The sequence below is a fragment of the Rana temporaria genome, chromosome 4 (genome assembly GCF_905171775.1).
Source record: "Rana temporaria chromosome 4, aRanTem1.1, whole genome shotgun sequence".
In the NCBI taxonomy this organism is placed as follows: Eukaryota; Metazoa; Chordata; class Amphibia; order Anura; family Ranidae; genus Rana; species Rana temporaria.
The window spans coordinates 39,509,928-39,528,712 of NC_053492.1; the positions used below are offsets into that span (position 1 = coordinate 39,509,928).

General features: G+C 46.0%; 1 protein-coding gene across 1 annotated transcript in view; it reads right to left on the bottom strand.

Annotated features, from left to right (window-relative positions):
- Window positions 1-2,173: 2,173 nt before the first annotated feature.
- The window catches only part of LOC120936145 (cytochrome P450 2K1-like), a 51,081-nt gene continuing 34,469 nt past the window's right edge, over window positions 2,174-18,785 (bottom strand). The window contains exons 8-10 of the mRNA XM_040348284.1: window positions 16,990-17,174; window positions 10,206-10,347; window positions 2,174-2,527 (exon numbers count right to left, since the gene is read on the bottom strand). Of these exons, the coding sequence (XP_040204218.1) occupies window positions 2,349-2,527; window positions 10,206-10,347; window positions 16,990-17,174 (506 nt within the window). The 3' untranslated portion in view covers window positions 2,174-2,348. The remainder of the gene's footprint in view (window positions 2,528-10,205; window positions 10,348-16,989; window positions 17,175-18,785) is intronic.

The following is an 18,785-nucleotide window of genomic DNA, read 5'->3' on the forward strand; positions in this document are numbered from 1 at the left end:
TTACTTAACTCTCTGACCCCCTCTAAATTTACACTAGCACCGGTTCTGGAAAGTAACCAGATGCTACATATATATCACAGAATGAACCACTCTATACAAAACTAAAAAGTTTGGACTATACATTCTTTAATTTCAGTTTGAGCTATTGAGATCTGTAAAACAACAAGTCTTTATCAGTAGAGTGTCTAAGGAGAGCACTATTTCAAGTAATAATCTATTATGTGGAAATTCTACACTATACTGGGCCATAATGTGTCACTGAAATATTACATTTCATCAGGCCCCGTACACACGATAGAATCCATCCGCAGATAAATCCCAGCAAATGGGTTTCTGCGGATAGATCCTATGGTGTGTACACGCCAGCGGATCTGTTTCCGCGGAGAAATCTCCTCTGGGATGGATTCCAGCAGATCGGATATTTGTTGTGCTGCACAACATATCCATCTGCTGGAATCCATTCCAACAGATGGATCCGCTCGTCTGTACAGACTTACCGGATCCATTCGTCCAAAGGGATTCCCCGCACGCGTCGTAATGATTTGACGCATGCGTGGAATTCCTTATATGACAGCGTCGCGCCCGTCGCCGCGTCATAATCGCGGCAACGGCGCGACACGTCATCGGCAGAGGATTTCCGCGCGGATTTCAATGCGATGGTGTGTACACTCCATCCCATCGAAATCAGCGGAAATCTTTGAGAGGATTTATCCGTGGAAACGGTCCGCTGGACCGTATCTGCGGATAAATCCTCTCGTGTGTATGGGGCCTAAGGATGAATATCAGACTGGGTATACTTTTTGGCCAAATTTTGCTTTATTAATAAGAAACAAGTTATACAAGGTATTAAAGTAATTACAAATAATCTGTAAAATTGCACACGCTTAAAGTAGAACTATAGACAAAACATTTTTTTTCATGTTGGATAGCGTAAGGGAGAGATATATCCCCAATAAGGTTTATTTTAGCCATCTTTGTCCCACTGGGGAGATTTACCTTTGCTTCCTGTCCCATAGCCAAACAGGAAGTGAGAGGAAATCCCTGCAAATAAGGGATTCTCTCAATGACCCCCAGGACACCAACCTCTATTACTTTTCTAGGGACAACCCAAAATTTGGGATTTTCTTTTACTTTCACTTTCAATGATAATGGTAAACAGGACAAATAGAGAGGATGAATCTCACTAACGGGGGCACAGACAGCAATATAAACTTATAGATATTCAATCCATCTCCCCTCTATCCAAAACTAAAAAAAAATTTTTTGCCTTCAGTTGCACTTTAATAAAATTATAATAAAATATGTACATGTTTAACCGATTGCTGACCACCCACAGTTTGATGGCAGCAGTATGGCTCCCCTGTGCAAATCACCATAGCTGTACAGCGGGTGCTTTAAGGGATATAGGGGGGGCCGGCGGCCGCGATGTCCGCCAGGCACCCGCGATCGCTCCTGACAGGGACAAAATGAGGATTTGTGTGTGTAAACGCACAAATCCCCTTTCTGTCAGGGGTGAGGAGACAGATTTGTTGTTCCTAATGCTTAGGAGCAATGATCGATCTCCTCCCCCAGTCAGTCACATTCCCCCACAGTTAGAACACAGACTGAGGGAACATATTTAACCCCTTGATCACCCCCTAGTGTTAAACCTTCCCTGCCAGTAACATTTATACGGCAATCAGGGGCTATTTTTCGCTCTGATCGCTGTATAAATATCAATGGTTCCAAAAAAAGTGTCAAAAGTGTCTGATCTGTCCACCGCAATGTCGCAGTCCCAATAAAAATCACAGATCTCTGTCATTACTAGTAAAAAAAAAAATGCCATGAATCTATCCCACAATAACTTTTGCGCAAACCAATCAAAGTATGCTTATTGCAAAAAAAGAAAAATGTAGAAGAATACATATTGGCCTAAACTGATGAAGACATTTTTTAAATTGGAATATTTATTATAGCAAAAAGTAAAAAATATTGTGTTTTTTTCAAAATTGTGGCTCTTCTTTTGTGTATAGCGCAAAAAATAAAAACCGCACAGGTGATCAAATACCACCAAAAGAAACCTCTATTTGTAGAAAAAAAGGTCACAAATTTTGTTTGGGTACATTGTTGTACGACCATGCAATTGTCAGTTTAAACGACGCAGTGCCGTATCGCAAAACATGGCCTGGTCATCGGCGCTGAAGTGGTTAACCTAGTAGAAAAAAAAAAAACTACTTTCTACAACCAGATGGACTGAGAAAATTACAATGGTCTGCCTATACTGTGCTCAAAGTTAAAGGCTTTGCAAACCCCAAAACATTTTTTCTCCATATGGGTCAAGCATGGTCATTGGTTGGCTTGGCTATATTCTAACTGCGAGATATAGCACATATCTTATATGGTAAGGGGGCACTGGTGAACCCCAGTGCAGGAGTCAGGTCCAACACAGCACCAGGAGGGGCCTGGAAGGAGAAGTTTTGCAGCAATGTTGTAAAAAACAGGAACAGTTCCATCTTTGCCAAGTTTTCTCCAGCACAGCTTCTCTTACCTGTTGAAGGAAAGAAAACATTAAAACTTAGCTTTGTGCTGCATGTGAATAGTGTGAAAGTGAGAGCTGCCAGTGTGATACAGCTGTGTGAAATGACATGACAAGTTATCAAAACCAAGCAATTCCTGTTTCATATGGACCAATGTGATACACAATTAGTGACCTCAACCACACAAGATCTAATGCTCTCCATTTAAAAGTTTTAATACATTCAAAGCAAGGACTTCCTCAGTAGGAGTAAAGAAGTCCTCGCTTTGGACGTAACGCGTACAGGAGGCAGAGCCCTAAGCGTGACATCATCACGCAGCCAACTTGCAACAGAGCCATAGGCCGGTATTTAAGTTAGCACTGGCAGCATTACTTTACTCTGTAAGTGTAATACTTTAATATCTTTTCTATATTAAAACTTTTAAATGGAGAGCATTATATCTTGTGTGCTTCCCTTTCCTTCCCATATACATCCGGTGTTCCCGAGTGTCTGAGGACCTGTGTATGCAGCTGTGAGGAGAAAGGAGTGAGGGCTTGCCAAGTGTCTGTCAGAACCCTGATGGGAACACAGCTTATTTTGACCTTGGTAATGCAGGGGTCATGGCTATGAGGTGAGCAGCCAACTTATATGGTGGTGGAGATACGGAGCACTTTTTTTTGGATAACAGTGGCACAGTGGTGATCACATTATTTATTGATCGGACTTTAAAGTTTGATTGTACACAATTTTTAAAAGTAAACGTAATTTTTGTTGTACACTGCATAATTTGAGTTTTTTGGAATGTTCATATTTTTTTGTAGTATAGTTTTTTAGTATATGGTAGATTGTGGTTGCACTATACACCTTTTTTTAAATCAATTATGGTTTCATTCAATGCAGAGAAGATCAGTCCACCTTCCATCCTGAATGCTCCCCAAGGCTCAGGAGAAAGGTGAACCCAGGGACCACTGGTTATGGGGCTCTGGGTTGGCAGAACTTGAAAAGTGGTTTGAATAAGCTACAAAATGTCTTCAGCATTACAAAACACATCCAGTTGAAGGTGTTTTAGTGTAGGTTTTGTAAAGTTCGGGGGACCAGCTTGATCGCAGGACACAGGCTTTTAAATCAAAACTGAGGTTTATTAAACACAAATGGCTTCACAGCAGCAAAAACAAAATAAATAATCAGTCTCATCAACTCGTAAAGCTCAGAACTGCTATCGCAGTTAAACAGTCCTTGCAGGTAACTTCTCAGGTAGAAGGCTTCCAGGCAGGACACTGCCAAGTGCGTTCACAGCTTTTCACAGCTTTTCATAGCTTTCACAGCTTTTCCTTGTCCATCATTACCATGCATAGACTCTACTACACTCCTTCACTCTCACCTACAACTTCCTGTCTGCTTTAAACCACTTCCTTAGACAGGTGTGTTAACCCTTTCTGTTTCCTTAAAGGTACCACAGTCCAAACAGAGGGGAAATATAACGTCCTTCCAGGACCCAGCCATGGCGTCCTGTACATATCCCCCTCCCCTGTGCCCCAACGCCAAGGAGGTGGAGGCAACAGTGGAGCTCAAACAATGGACTCGAGAGAGGGCATCTGCGTTTTGATGCAGTCTCCCGGGCCTATGCTCCACTACAAACTTAAATTCCTGGAGTGCCAGGAACCAACGGGTAAATGTTGGCATTAGTCCCTTTACCTTGCCTCATCCACGTTAAAGGGGCATGATCAGAAATCAACCTAAACTTCTTCCCCAAGAGGTAATATCTGAGGGACTTCAGAGCCCACTTAATGGCCAGACACTCTCTTTCAATTATAGCGTAGTTTTTCTCCGCTGGTGTAAACTTCCTACTGAGAAAGACTACTGGGTGCTCCTCACCATGAACAACCTGTGACAACACAGCTCCCAATCCTACATCAGAAGCATCAGTTTGAACAACAAACTTTTGAAAAATTGGGCGCTATCAGGACAGGGTGTTGGCAGAGTGCTGACTTAAGCTCCAAAAAAGCCTTTTCAGCATCTGCATTCCACTCCACCATGACCGATTTCCGACACTCAGTCAGATCGGTCAATGGAGCTGCCAATGTGGCAAAGTTGGGTACAAATCTCCTGTAATATCCCACCATGCCCAGGAATGCACGTACCTGCTTTTTTGTGAGGGGGCGGGCCAATTCTTTATAGCCTCTACCTTGATGACCTGAGGTTTCACCTACCCTCTACCCACGATATAGCCCAGGTATTTCACCTCCTCCATTCCCAAATCACATTTTTCAGGGTTTGTTGTACAACCCTCCTTCCAAAGAGAGTCCATTACTGCCTGGACTTTGGGCAAGTGTGATTCCCAGTCTCTGCTAAAAATGACTATGTCGTCCAAGTACACTGAGGCATACTCCCGATGAGGTCGTAAAATCCTATCCATTGCTCGCTGGAATGTAGCTGGAGCAGTTTGCAGTCCAAAAGGCATTCGTTTGTACTGAAAACTCCCCTCTGGGGTAGAAAAAGCAGTTTTCTCTCTAGCAGCCTTAGTTAATGGGATTTGCCAATACCCCTTGTCTAATGTTGTGATATACCTGGCTGGACCTAGCATCTCAATAAGTTCATCTACCCGGGGCATGGGGTAGGCATCAAACCGTGAAACCTCATTAAGTTTCCGGAAATCATTGCAGAATCGCAGAGTCCCGTTGGGCTTTGGTACCAACACAATCGGGCTTGACCACTCACTCTGCAATTCTTCAATGATCTCCAGGTCTAGCATCGTCTTCACTTCCTCTGAAACAGCCTTTCTTTGAGCCTCTGGGATGCGGTAGGGCCAGACAAAAACTTTGACTCCAGGTTCTGTGAAATTATAATATTCTATGACACTAGTTAGCCCTGGCAAGTCTGAAAACTTTTCTTTATTTCTCTGCAAGAACTCCTTTGCCTGCTGACTTTGGATTTTAGATAGGGTATTTGCTACTTGGACACTCTCGGCCCCAACCTGAGGCTCAAGTCTTGCACAAGCCAGGGAGGTCACCGGTTCCCTGTCTGTCCAAGGCTTTAACGAGTTGACATGATATATCTGATACGGTTTCCTCTTGCCTGGCTGGTGGACTCTATAATTTACCTCTCCCACTTTTTCCACAATTTCAAAGGGACCTTGCCATCTGACCAAGAATTTACTTTCCACAGTGGGAATTAGCACCGCTACTCGATCCCCCACTTGGAAGTGCCTTATTTTAGCAGCCCTGTTATAGACCCGTCGTTGAGCCTCCTGGGCCTTTTGCAAATGCTCTTTGACTAGTGGCATCACGGTTTGGAGCCTTTCCTGCATTTGGGAGACATATTCCAGGACACTCTTATGCTGAACAGGTTCACTTTCCCATTCCTCTTTAACAAAGTCAAGAAGTCCGCGAGGTCTCCGCCCATATACCAACTCAAAGGGCGAAAACCCTGTGGAGGCCTGGGGCACTTCCCGAATAGCAAACAGGAGAGCTGGTAACAGGCAGTCCCAATCTTTCCCATACCTTTGTACCACTTTCTTGAGCATAGACTTAAGGGTCTTATTAAAGCGTTCCACCAACCCGTCCGTTTGGGGATGGTAGACTGATGTGCACAGCTGTTTAATCCGGAACAGCTTGCACACATCGGTCATAACCTTGGACATAAACGGGGTACCCTGGTCTGTGAGTATTTCCTTGGGAAACCAGTCCGTGTAAACAACTGGAATAATTCCCGGGCAATGGCCTTTGAGGAGGTATTCTGCAGGGGTAGCGCCTCAGGATATCGGGTGGCATAGTCAAGAATCACCAATATGTAGGAGTGACCTCGAGCTGACTTTACCAAGGGACCCACTATATCCATGGCTATCCTCTCGAACGGGACCTCAATTATGTGCAGAGGGACCAAAGGGCTCCGAAAATGAGTCACCGGAGCAGTCAACTGACAGGTGGGACAAGAGGTACAGTATCGTTTTCAGACCTGGCTAGTAAAACCGGTCGGTGATCCGTGCCTCTGTCTTCTCAACTCCCAGATGTCCCCCTAACACATCATCATGGGCCATGTCCAGAACCTTTCGTCTATATTGTTGGGGTACCAACAATTGCTCTACCACATTTTCTCTCTCCTTGGTAACCCGAAACAGCAATTCATTATATATTGCAAAGTGTGGCCACCTCTCATTCGCACCTGGCTCTTGGGGAACTCCATTTACTACTACAACTTGTTCCCAGGCACGGGCCAAAGTGGGGTCCTGCATCTGAGCAGTACCAAATGCCCCCTGGGGAACACCCAAATCTGATAGGGCAGGGGTAGAGGCCACTTCCTCATTCTCTTTCCCAAGCATTACCTGAAGTGGGAAGGGCTCCTCCACCTTAGTGTTTTGGTAGGTCTGTGGACCACATATATTGACATTCTCAATAGTATCAACACTACTTTCATCACCATTAACCAAATCATTAGCATTTTCCTCACCTGGATCCACATTAAGAACATTTGGCAGTTCAGGGTTATACCTCTCAGCAGCAGGAACAGGGGGGCTAGTTTCTCCCCAGTCTCTGAACTGTTCTCCTTGTTCCCACAGTTTTGTAAACAATGGACAGTCTCGTCCTATTATAACATCATGTACCAAGTTCTTTACCACCCCCACCTCTTGAGTACCAGTGCCACATGCTAAGGAGATAGACACCGTGATGAGAGGGTACTCTCTAGTGTCCCCGTGAATGCACACCACCCGTAAAGTTTTTCTTACCGGACCGATCTTCCCAATCAATCTAGGATGAACAAGGGTTACCATGATTCCAGAGTCCAACAAATCCCAGGCAGGGAGGTGGTTCACTTGGACGTCACACTCAAATTTTTCTCTCACCCAGGTCGAGGTGTGTGGTGCACACTTTATGGGCATAAAAAAAAACCCTCCGAAGAACCCAGCATTCCATGGGCTCCTCTTGCAGTGGGCAGTGTGCCCGGGTATGACCCCAGGAATGACATCGCCAACATTGTACATCCCCTCCTCTCCGAACAGGAACAGAACGCTGAGGAGGTACCGGGAGTGACTCTTGGCCTTCCTGGGTGTTTGTTCCAGGGCTCCTTGGAACATCCCTTCGAAGGGCAGCAGTTGTTCGAACAGGCCGTGGCAGACTGGGCCCTATGCGCTTGGTAGGTCCGAGCAGGTCCTCCACCACTGTATATCGTTCCACCATCTCGACAAGGAGGTTTGCTGTTTTGGGGTCTCCATGGCTGACCCACCGTTGAAGGTCATCTGGCAGGGACCTCAGATATCGGTCCAGCACAACCTGCTCCTCGATTTGGGGGCCAGACAACACCTCAGGCTGCAGCCATTTTTTTTACTAGTTGCACCAGGTCATGCATTTGAGACCGGGGTGGCCGATCTGGACGATATTTCCATTGGTGTACACGTTGGGCCCGAACAGCCGTAGTCACCCCCAGACGAGCCAGAATTTCTGCCATTAGCTTTTGATAATCTTTAGCTTCATCTGGTGGCAGGTCTAAGTAGGCTTTTTGAGGATCTCCGGTGAGAAAAGGAGCAATGAGGCCGGCCCACTGGTCCTGAGGCCACCCTTCTCTCTCTGCCGTCCTCTCAAATGTAGCAAGAAATGCCTCTACATCATCGCTCGGGGACAATTTCTGCAGAAAATGGCTTGCCCTCACAGTCACCTGGTTGCCAGGGGCAACAACCGCTTGTTCCCGAACCTGAGACAGCTGCTGCACTGCTTCCTTTAAAGCAGTCACCTGAGTCTGCATAACCGCTTGCTGGGTTCGCTTGCTGGGCTGCCAACTGGGCCACCAACTGGCGAGTATTTTCTTGCTGCAAAGCCAGCACCTTTTTGTGGTATGTTTGTTGTGCCTCCAGCTGGGTTGCTAAGCGCTGATTAGCTTCCTCATGGCGAGTCTGCGCTTGCATGTTAGCCAAAACCAGCTGTTTAATTAGCTTCTCCATTGCTTTAGCTTTCAATGTTTGTGCAGCTTTAACCCAGGACATAAATCCAATGCACTGTCCCTTTAAATGTCAGTTCAATATAAAGTCCAATGCAAAAAAACAAAAACAAAAAAAAATGTTTTTTTTTTTCTTCTTATGCCTGTTATTCTGTCCTGCCCGCATTCGAGCACCAGTATAAAGTTCGGGGGACCAGCTACATCGCAGGACACAGGCTTTTAAATCAAAACTGAGGTTTATTAAACAAATGGCTACAGCAGCAAAAACAAAATAAATAATCAGTCTCACCGACTCGTAAAGCTCAGAACTGCTATCGCAGTTAAACAGTCCTTGCAGGTAACTTCTCATGTAGAAGGCTTCCAGGCAGGACACTGCCAAGTGCTTTCACAGCTTTCACAGCTTTTCCTTGTCCACCATTACCATGCATAGACTCTACTACACTCCTCCACTCTCACCTACAACTTCCAGTCTGCTTTAAACCATTTCCTTAGACAGGTGTGTTAACCCTTTCTGTTCCCTTAAAGGTACCACAGTCCAAACAGAGGGGAAATATAACATCCTTCCAGGACCCAGCCATGGCGTCCTGTACAGTTTTTAATAGTTATTGATTTACAAGAAATATAGTAATATTTTAGTAATATAGTTTAATGTTATCAATTATGTTAGTGTTTAGGTAATCACTTCTATCTATTTATAGGAAATAGGTCTAATGTATACTGAAACATATGGTCTCATGTATACTAAGATATGTGGTCTCATTGTGCTGTGGGAAGTTGGGAACCTCTTACCTCTCTTTTCTATGGTGTGGCTCAAACCAGTTTTAACTAGTGTTTGCCCTGCTGTATATATACCGTATTTATCGGGGTATACCGTGCGCCGGCGTATAACGCGGACCCCAAGCTTAGAAAGGTAGTTTAAGGGGAAAAAAACCTTACATTTTTGCCCTGCGTCCATCGGCGGCCTTGCACGGGCTCCGTCCAGCCTTGTGGGTGTCCATCTGCGGCTTTGGAGGTGTCCTTCTGCGGCCTTGCACGGGGTCCATCCAGCCTTGTGGGTGTCCATCTGTGAGTCCATCCGCACCTTGCCCGGGGTTGCCGCGGTATTTGTTTTTGGATTTGGCTCCTCGGCCGAGCCGAGATGACCCGGATCTCCTGTGTGTTCGGCTCCTCTCGCATGGCTGTGGGCGGAGCCGAGCGTGGCCAAGCCTAGCCGAGCAGAGTGCACAGTACACTCGGCTCGGCTCTAGGCTACGGCGCTCAGAGACAGTAGGGATCGGCGCATAACGCTCATCCACGATTTTCCCCTGATTTTAAGGGGAAAAAAGTGCGCGTTATACGCCGATAAATACGGTAACTGGAAGACCAGGGGCTAGTTGATTTGGATTCAGAACTTAGGAAGAGAAGTCTGAATCAAGCAGACTGTCGCCTCCAGGTATTTAATTTCTAATAGGATTGTGAATCCCCTGGACTGAATGATATAATTACCAATTTTTATCACATGTAATGTATCTTTAAACCAAGCTAAGTAAATTTCTTTTATTATTATTATACTTTTGAGTAGTCTGAAATTATTGCATTACATCCACGTATCTGAGAGGTTAAACATAAGAACTTTAAAGTAATAAGGTTAATCCTTTATTACAGGTGTCTATTACAAGCTTTCTTAAAGGGATACTTTCCACCACAATGGGTATGTCCTGAAATACTACGAGCCTTCTCTGATCTGTACTGTTTACTGACAGGACGCAACATCATCAAACACCTTCTCCCAAAGAACATTACCTAGTGAGAAAGGTATGAATGCCTCATTCTTCTTTAAATTTCCTTCTGAATCCAGGAAATGTTCCGGGTAAAACTCATATGGTTTTTCAAAGTAAGCTTTATCTCTAAGGACAGAGGTCAGCAATGGGATGATAGTGGTCCCCTGTGGGAAGAAAACACAATAATACAGTACAATTTAAAAGTGTTTGGGCTTTAGTATAAATACGATGTAAAATATTTCTTGTGGAAAGCCATTCAATAAGAATGTTGGGGACATGACAACTTCACTGCATCAAAGGGATGATAGACAGGGCCATGTACTATCAAATCTTGGGTAAGAACCTCCTTCGTCAGCCAGGGCATTGAAAATGGGTCGTGGATGGGTGCATGACAATGACCCAAAACGCATGGGCAAGGCAACAGAGGAGTGGCTCTAGAAGAAGCACATTAAGGTCCTGGAGTGGCCTAGCCAGTCTCCAGAACTTGATCTCATAGAACTATGTGGAGGGAGCTTAAGGTTTGAATTACCAAACCTCAGCCCCAAAACCTCACTTGGAGAGAATCTGCAAAGAGGAGTCGGACAAAATCCCTCCTGAGATGTGTGCAAACCTGGTGGCCAACTACATTAAAAACATCTGACCTCTGATTGCCCACAAGGGTTTTAACACCAAGTACTAAGTCATGTTTTGCGAAGGGGTCAAATGCTTAGTTCACTCATTTAAATGTACGGTACATCAATTTATAACTTTTTTTCAAATGCATTTTTCTGGATTTTTTTTGTCGCTAGTTTGTCTCTCACTGTTAAAATAAACCTACCATTAACATTTTAGACTTATCATTTCTTTGTCAGTAGGCAAATGTACAAAATCAGCAGAGGATCAAATACCTTTTTACTAATTTAAATAGATACTTTGACTTTATGCTACTTTTCTTATGAGTTCCTCATAAGTGAAACAAAATGTCTGCAGCTCCCAGACCCTTGAGTTGGGTCACATCAATTATGAGATGTCAGTGCTGTACAGGGGCTTATTCATGACCCAAACAATATCCAAAAATCAAAGAACCGGTAACACACCATAGAATCCCTCATTGTAAAATAGTTTTGCTCCAGATCAAAACATGATTCCCACCTGGAAATTCACGGGAAGCGTTTCACTTAAAGTTGGGCTTCATTTTAGAAAAATAATTTACATAATTTGCAGTTGTGTCATTTCCTTGAGTTGAAACAACATGGTTGGTGTCAGTCTGGAAGAAAAGTTCATAACTTTGGTGTGACTTGTGAGTGTTGGAGACTTTAGAAACTACCAGGGAGAGGCATCACAGAACAGATATTTGAGGTGACCATTGATGGAGAACCAGGGCCGGCCTTAGGTGTTCAGGCCCCCTGTGCGAGCTAATCCTGTGGCACCCCCCCCATCTTCACCCCTCACCCCCTGGTCACCTAAACATACACAAAGAGGCTGTCCGGGGCCCCTCTATCCTCTGCCAGGAGCCTGGGGAACAACAATGAGGAGAAAGAGGTGAGGCAGCAGTCAGTGGCGCCCCTAGGTGGCAGTGCGTCCTAGGCGGCTGCCTTCCTAATCCGCCTAGTGGTAGCGCCAGCCCGGCCCTGCTACCACTCACATTCTGTGAGCTGTGATGGTCGCACGGCGCCCCTGTTGCCCATGGCGCCCTGTGCGGCCGCACAGTTCGCACACCCCAAAGGCCGGCCCTGTGGAGAACCTTTAGGCTGATGATGGCACTGCTGCTTGTGGGGCTTTTGGAAAAATTAAACAGAGTTTGGCAGTGACTCATATATACTTATTGCTTAACACTTTGCTGGTACCTACAGCACTGTACTGCCCTGGAAAAAAGCACCACTCAGTACCTAATGAAATCTAAAAAGCTCTACCTTCTGATATCAGTTTGACTTAAAGGGCCAGATCCACGTAGCGGATCGTATTTGTATGCAGACGTAGCGTATTCTAGTAACGCTACGCCGCCGCAACTTTGAGAGGCAAATGCTGTATTCACAAAGCATTTGCCTCTAAAGTTACGGCGGCGTATCGTAATTCTCCCGGCGTAAGGGCGCGCAATTCAAATCTATGTGATGGGGGCGTGTTTTATGTTAATACGTCGTGACCCAACGTAAATGACGTTTTTTTCCGAACGGCGCATGCGCTGTCCGTGTGGGTATCCCAGTGCGCATGCTCAAAATTAAACCGTAACAAGCCAATGCTTACGGCGGTGACGTCATTCTACGCAAATCCCTATTCGCGAACGACTTACGCAAACGACGTAACATTTTCAAAATTCGACGCGCGAACGACGGCCATACTTAACATAGGATACGCCTCATATAGCAGGGGTAACTATACGCCGGAAAAAGTCGAACGCAAATGACGTAAAAAAATGCGCCAGCCGAACGTACGTTCGTGGATCGCCGTATCTAGCTAATTTGCATTCTACGGAAACGCCACCTAGCGGCCAACGTAAATATGCACCTACGATCCGACGGCGTACTAAGACGTACGCCTGTCGGATCGAGCCCAGATTCCGTCGTATCTTGTTTTGTGGATACAAAACAGACATACGACGCAGGAACTTTAAAATTACGAGGCATATCCATAGATACGCCGGCATAATTCGTTTGAGGATCTGCCCCTTAGTCTATACAAAACACTTTGTAACCCCTGACCATTTCTGGTAATTGGCTTGAGGAACCTTGTATGTATAGCCATTTTTTCTAGTTTTGGAAAGAGGAGGGAAGGGTTAAACCCCTATCACAGTTTTTTTTTCACTGTCTGTGTCCTGCTAGGGAGATTTTCCTTTAGTTCCTGTCTTGAGACCCTACAGGAAGGAGGAGGTAATCCTTCCAAAGTAATGAGAATTCCTGACAACTGTTACCATAACACTAATGCTGCGTACACACGACCGTTATTCATGTCATGGAAAAAAACAAAATTTTTCTCGACGTAATTCCTCTCAAGCCTGCCTTGCATATACACGATCGTGATATAAAATGCTTGAGCAAAGCGCAGTGACGTACAACACGTATGACAGCACTATAAAGGGGAAGTTCCATTCGAATGGCGCCACCCTTTGGGCTGATTATGCTTATTTCCCATTTCATAACTTGCTTCTGAGTATGCACGTTTTTTTCCCCCTCGTTAAAGCGTACACACGACCGTTTTTCACGATGAAAAAAAAGACGACGTGAAAAACGACGAGAAAAAATAGAGTAGGTTCTAAATTTTGAATGGCCATTTTTCGTGTCGAGAAAAATGCTCTGGAGCCTACACACGACCGTTTTTCACGACCAACTAAAAAAATTGAATTTTTCTCGTCATGTACACAGCATTAAAGCAGAGTTCCAGCCTAAAAATTAAAAAAAAATGTTTTTTATTTTTTTTTACTCACTTCTATCTGGCTGTTACTAGGCAGTATTCGTAATTTGCCTAGTTCCTGGTCCTAGGTGGTTCAACTTCCTGTCCTAAAACCCCATTGCCTCCTGGGAAATGATGACACTCATTTCCCAGGAGTCTCTGGGCATTACTGTGCCTAAAAATCACCCAGCATGCACCTCTCCCTGAAAACCAGGAAGAAAAAGGAACTGGGCTTCACATGCCCACACATATGATGGATACGGCCAGAACATGAGCTGGAGGATATAAGGCAAGTGTTTGCAATGATTTCTGGAACAATTGGGGAGCTATTAATATGTTTTAGGGACTATTTAATGTGATAATTTTTTTCTTTTTGCAAGCTAAAATTAATGTTCCGAACCCCGCTTTAATCAAATTAAAAGATTTCTTCTGGTGACAACACCTGGTCAGTGTGCTGCATCTATAGAGGAGCATCCTGTTGATCCTACCAGAAATCTATTGGGTGGATGTCAGTCTGGGGGAGTGGACATACCAAGACAGACTGCATTTGCTTTTAGACCACCCTTGATGACACCCACATGTGGTCCTAAGCTTCTATATATGAAATAAAACAACTGAAATCTTACAAATGAAAGGTGCAGGCTAGGGTAAGCAAGGCTATAAAAGAGAGTACTAGATGAGGTAAACTCACAGGGCCTGATTCCCAAAAGAGATACGCAGGCGGAACTGCTGTTCAGTCTGTGCCTAACTTTGGAAACGATCCTCAAAAGGCTTTTTCCAAAGTTAGGCAGAAAATCTGACATGTGTAAGACACTTACACGGTCAGATCTTAGGATGCAGTACCGCATCCGCCGCTGGGGGCATTTCTCATTGAAATGCCGCTTTGAGTATGCAAATGAGGACTTAAGCAGATCCACAACGCTTTTCAGCATTGTGATTTCTGCGTAAGTTCCGATTTGCTTGCGCAAAACTAGGGCTGGTTTTACAATGTGGAAAATTAGTCACACCTTGTAAAAGCCCATTCAAGCGACGGCATTTGGTATGCATTCCCGAGGGAGAACTCCACGGCAATTTGTAAAATCAAAACCGGCATGGGTTCCCCCCCCCAGGAGCATACCAGGCCCTTAGGTCTGTATCCAAAGCACGCTACCCGGCCGGTCAGGAAAGGGAGTGCGGACGAGCGAGCGCCCCCCCCTCCTGAGCCGTGCCAGGCCGCATGCCCTCAACATGGGGGGGTTGGGTGCTCTGGGGCAGGGGGGCGCACTGCGGGCCCCCCCACCCCAGAGCACCCTGTCCCTATGTTGATGAGGACAGGACCTCTTCCCGACAACCCTTGTCGTTGGGGTTGTCATGCTCCGGTAGGTACCCACGTGGTGGGTGCACGTGGGTAGGCACCCACCACGTGGGTACCTACCGGAGCATGATGGGACGGTGATGCCTATATAAATGGGATGCAAGGCGCGCTTCCATCATTGCAGTGAGAAGAGGCGACGTGTCAACATCGGAAGAAGGGAGAAGAAGAACATGACGTCACAGAAGACCGCGCTGGCTGCCTGTTAGTAATTGAGCTAACACACGAAGATAGCAGGCAGCCAGCGCTGAAGAAGAAGGCACCGGACAGCTGCAGAAGAACCGGGGTGCGCCGAGTCAACAGCGGAGAGCGGCGAAGATAGAAGAAGACCCCCGGAGAGCGGAGAAGACCCCCGGAGAGCGGAGAAGACCCCCCCCCGGAGAGCGGAAGAAGAAACCCCCCCATGAGAGCGGAGAAGACCCCCGGAGAGTGGAAGAAGAAGCCCCCCCTGGTATTAGAGCTAATAAAGAAGACAGGGGGGGCCTCCGGAGCAGACTAATAAATTATTTTAAAAACCCTTGTGTTGTGTGTTTAATAACTTTTACTTTTTGCCTCCAGGTGAATGGGTAGGGGTACGATGTACCCCATATCCATTCACTTAGGGTGGGGGGCCGGTATCTGGGGGGCCCCCTTATTAAAGGGGACTCCCAGATTTCGATAAGCCCCCGCCCGCAGACCCCGACAACCAACGGCAAGGGTTGTCGGGAAGAGGTCCTGTCCTCATCAACATGGGGACAGGGTGCTCTGGGGTGGGGGGGCCCCCCTGCCCCAGAGCACCCAACCCCCCCATGTTGAGGGCATGCGGCCTGGCATGGCTCAGGAGGGGGGGGCGCTCGCTCGTCCCCACTCCCTTTCCTGACCGGCCGGGTAGCGTGCTTTGGATACAGGTCTGGTATGGATTGTAGGGGGACCCCCTACGTCGAATTTTCGGCGTAGGGGGGTCTCCTTACAACCCATACCATACCTAAGGGCCTGGTATGCTCCTGGGGGGGGGACCCATGCCGTTTTTTTCTTTGAAAAGAAAGAGGAGAGGAGAGGAGGACCGCCTTGCGACGGAGGCACTTAAGTTACACGGCGTGTAATTTCTAGGTAAGTGCTTTGTGGATCAGGCACTTAGGTAGAAATTTTAAGTCAGTGTAACTTAACTGCTGAAAGTTAAGTTAGGCAGCTTTTTTGGGAATTTGGCCCACAGTGTGCAGTTAATTTTTTTTAACTTTTTTGAGTTGTTATCACAATTTTGCTAACAATTTTAACTTGTGTTGACCTCAACTTTTTTCTGATACTAATAATACATAGTCCTCAGCCTTCTGGCCTGATATTGAAGCTGTGCCAACTTCTTTTGGATCTAACCCACTTATATGCAGGTGCAGTATATTTTTTTCAACTGTAGGTGGTGCTCAACTGCAGGGATTGCAGATGGGGAAGGAAATCAAAAGGAATGTAATTTCTCTATGGTTTCTTTGGTCACAGCGAGGCTGCTATCCAATTGGATGCTGGCACCCCATGTGACTTTGGTGGCCATCTTGGGTCAGACAGAATCTATTTAAGACCCTGACTCCTGGGCTTGAAGCTTGTTTTGCAGGTGATTAGTGTAGAAAAATGCAGGAACTGCTCCAACCTTCCAGGAAGCCCCCCCTTTAGCATATGGGCTGGCCAAGCCACAATCCGCTTCTCTTGGCAGATGCTGTTGGCACCTTCTGGACCTCCAGACAACTATCACATCTCTGTTTAGTTCTGTAAGTGGGTTGCCTCCCTGCTGGGCCTGTCTGTATGTATTGGTGAGCTACAACATTATACTGATTTTTGTTGAACTTGGACTCTGTGTGTTCACTCATTGTTTTGCCCACCGCACCATGCTGAACCCAGCTCACGTACTTGCATGACCACAAACATCTGTCAGCTGTCTAGATTGTGGTCAATGTATGGTTGAAGCTATGTTTTATCCTACTAACTTTAACTTGCTGTCCTGTTATGCTGCTGTGTACTTGCTGTGTCTGTGGAGGGGTACTAAAAGGGGCCCACAATGCAAGTTCCTGGACACCAAGTCCCATGCTTTTTTAGTACATATTGTATTATACAGTACACTCACCTTTGGAATGTTGTACCCTCTAAATGTGACATCTTTAGCAGTTGCATGTGCCACATTCATAGGTACAATATTGCCAAACCTTTGTATTTCATGAATGACGGCATCGGTATACGGCATCTGTTTTCTGTGTTCAATTTGGGGTTCAGCTGATCCGATAACTGTGTCAATTTCATTTTGAACTTTTTCTAAAAAAGACCCACATCATCAAAATGTACAATTAGGACTAAAAGCAATTGCACACATTAAAGGAAAAAAAAATAGTACTTCAATATAACAATATAACCATTTTATGCTGTTAATATCATTCACAGGGTGCACCTAAAATCAGTAAGGTACGTATGAAACAAGCCAAAGAGCATCTGGCTGAGCATGCTTAGTAAGCAAATATAAAACTTGTTTTTTTTGTAAACTTTCTTAAAGCAAACTATGCAAAGCAATTTTAGAGCAAATAACCCTTCTTGCCTGAAAATGTTTTATCACCATTCCATAACACGCTGTCTAGTGCGAAGGATACATTAAAAAACAGTACATGTGCTCTTCTTGAGAGCAAGCAGCCGACATCTAGTGCAGCTGCTGGCTCTCAATTCCAGCTTCCACCGACAGAGGGTAACCAATGAGAGAACTTCCCAATCATATAACTACTATGTCATCTTTACCTTAAGTGCAGGCTGTGGGCTACACAAAGAGAGAGGGGGTGAATGAGAGACCCCCTAGCCCTGCCAGCAGTCCCTACTGTCCTAGTCCCTATCTGTGTGGGTAGGCATGTGTCATCCACCTCCTGCCCATCCTCAGCTAGCATGTCTTCTTCTTGTTCCAGTCACAGTGAGCTGGGAGAGTAGGTTGGAGGAGTGAAGGCTCTGGGAGGTGCTGGGGATGCTGCTCAGGGTGGCAGTGTCCTCGCTCTCTCTCCCCCTCCTGGGCTCTTCCAGGCTACCCAGGCCTCCCCCTACCTGTTTTATGCTGCTGCTTTGCACTCCACGCTGCAACTGGTCCAGCGGCGAGATGATCCAGTCCAGGAGTCCCAGGACAGTCCTATATCATTGTCCGTCACTGCCTTTGTAGCCCCTTTATCCCAGGGGACACGCTGTCTTGGCGTCTCTATGGGATTTTTTTCTTCTTATGCATATGTACAGGCTACGGCAGTGACCTCCATACTGGAGGAGTGACTATTTATATGTTTGTGGGAATAGTATCTTAATTTGTTAATAAGGAGGTGCTTACCTTTTTGTGGTATTCAGTCCCATGCCAGGCCCCGCAAGCATTTGCGAGGAGGAGGTGGAATCCTCCTCCACTTTGAATGCTGGGCAGTAAGGGAGTTGCGGCCATGACGCCACTGGTTGCTAGATGCTAGGCAGCTCTAGGAACCAGTGACCAAGAGTAGAGAAACGTGGATGTGGGGCGGAGCTACCACGGCTCAGTCTGCCCCTGTGACCCCTACATTCTGGACCGGGACAAGAGACTCTGGGCTATGGGCCCCAGACTCTGGGCTATAGCCCCAATAGCCACCCCCTATCGACACCTCTGATCCTCACAACATGATGCTTCTACCACCATGTTTGATGGTAGGTCCGGTGTGTTTAGGGTGATTGGCAGTTTTAGTTTCCACCACACATAACGTTTTGCTTTTAGGCCAAAAAGTAAAATTTTGGTCTCATCTGACCAAAGCACCTTGTCAGGTCATCTGAGATCAGATGCACACTGTGAGAGTCAGGAGTGCACCCCTAAGGTATGGACCCTACCACTGACTGCTGTGGATTGAACTCTGGGAGGTTCAGGAAGGCAGGTTCACTGGAGCA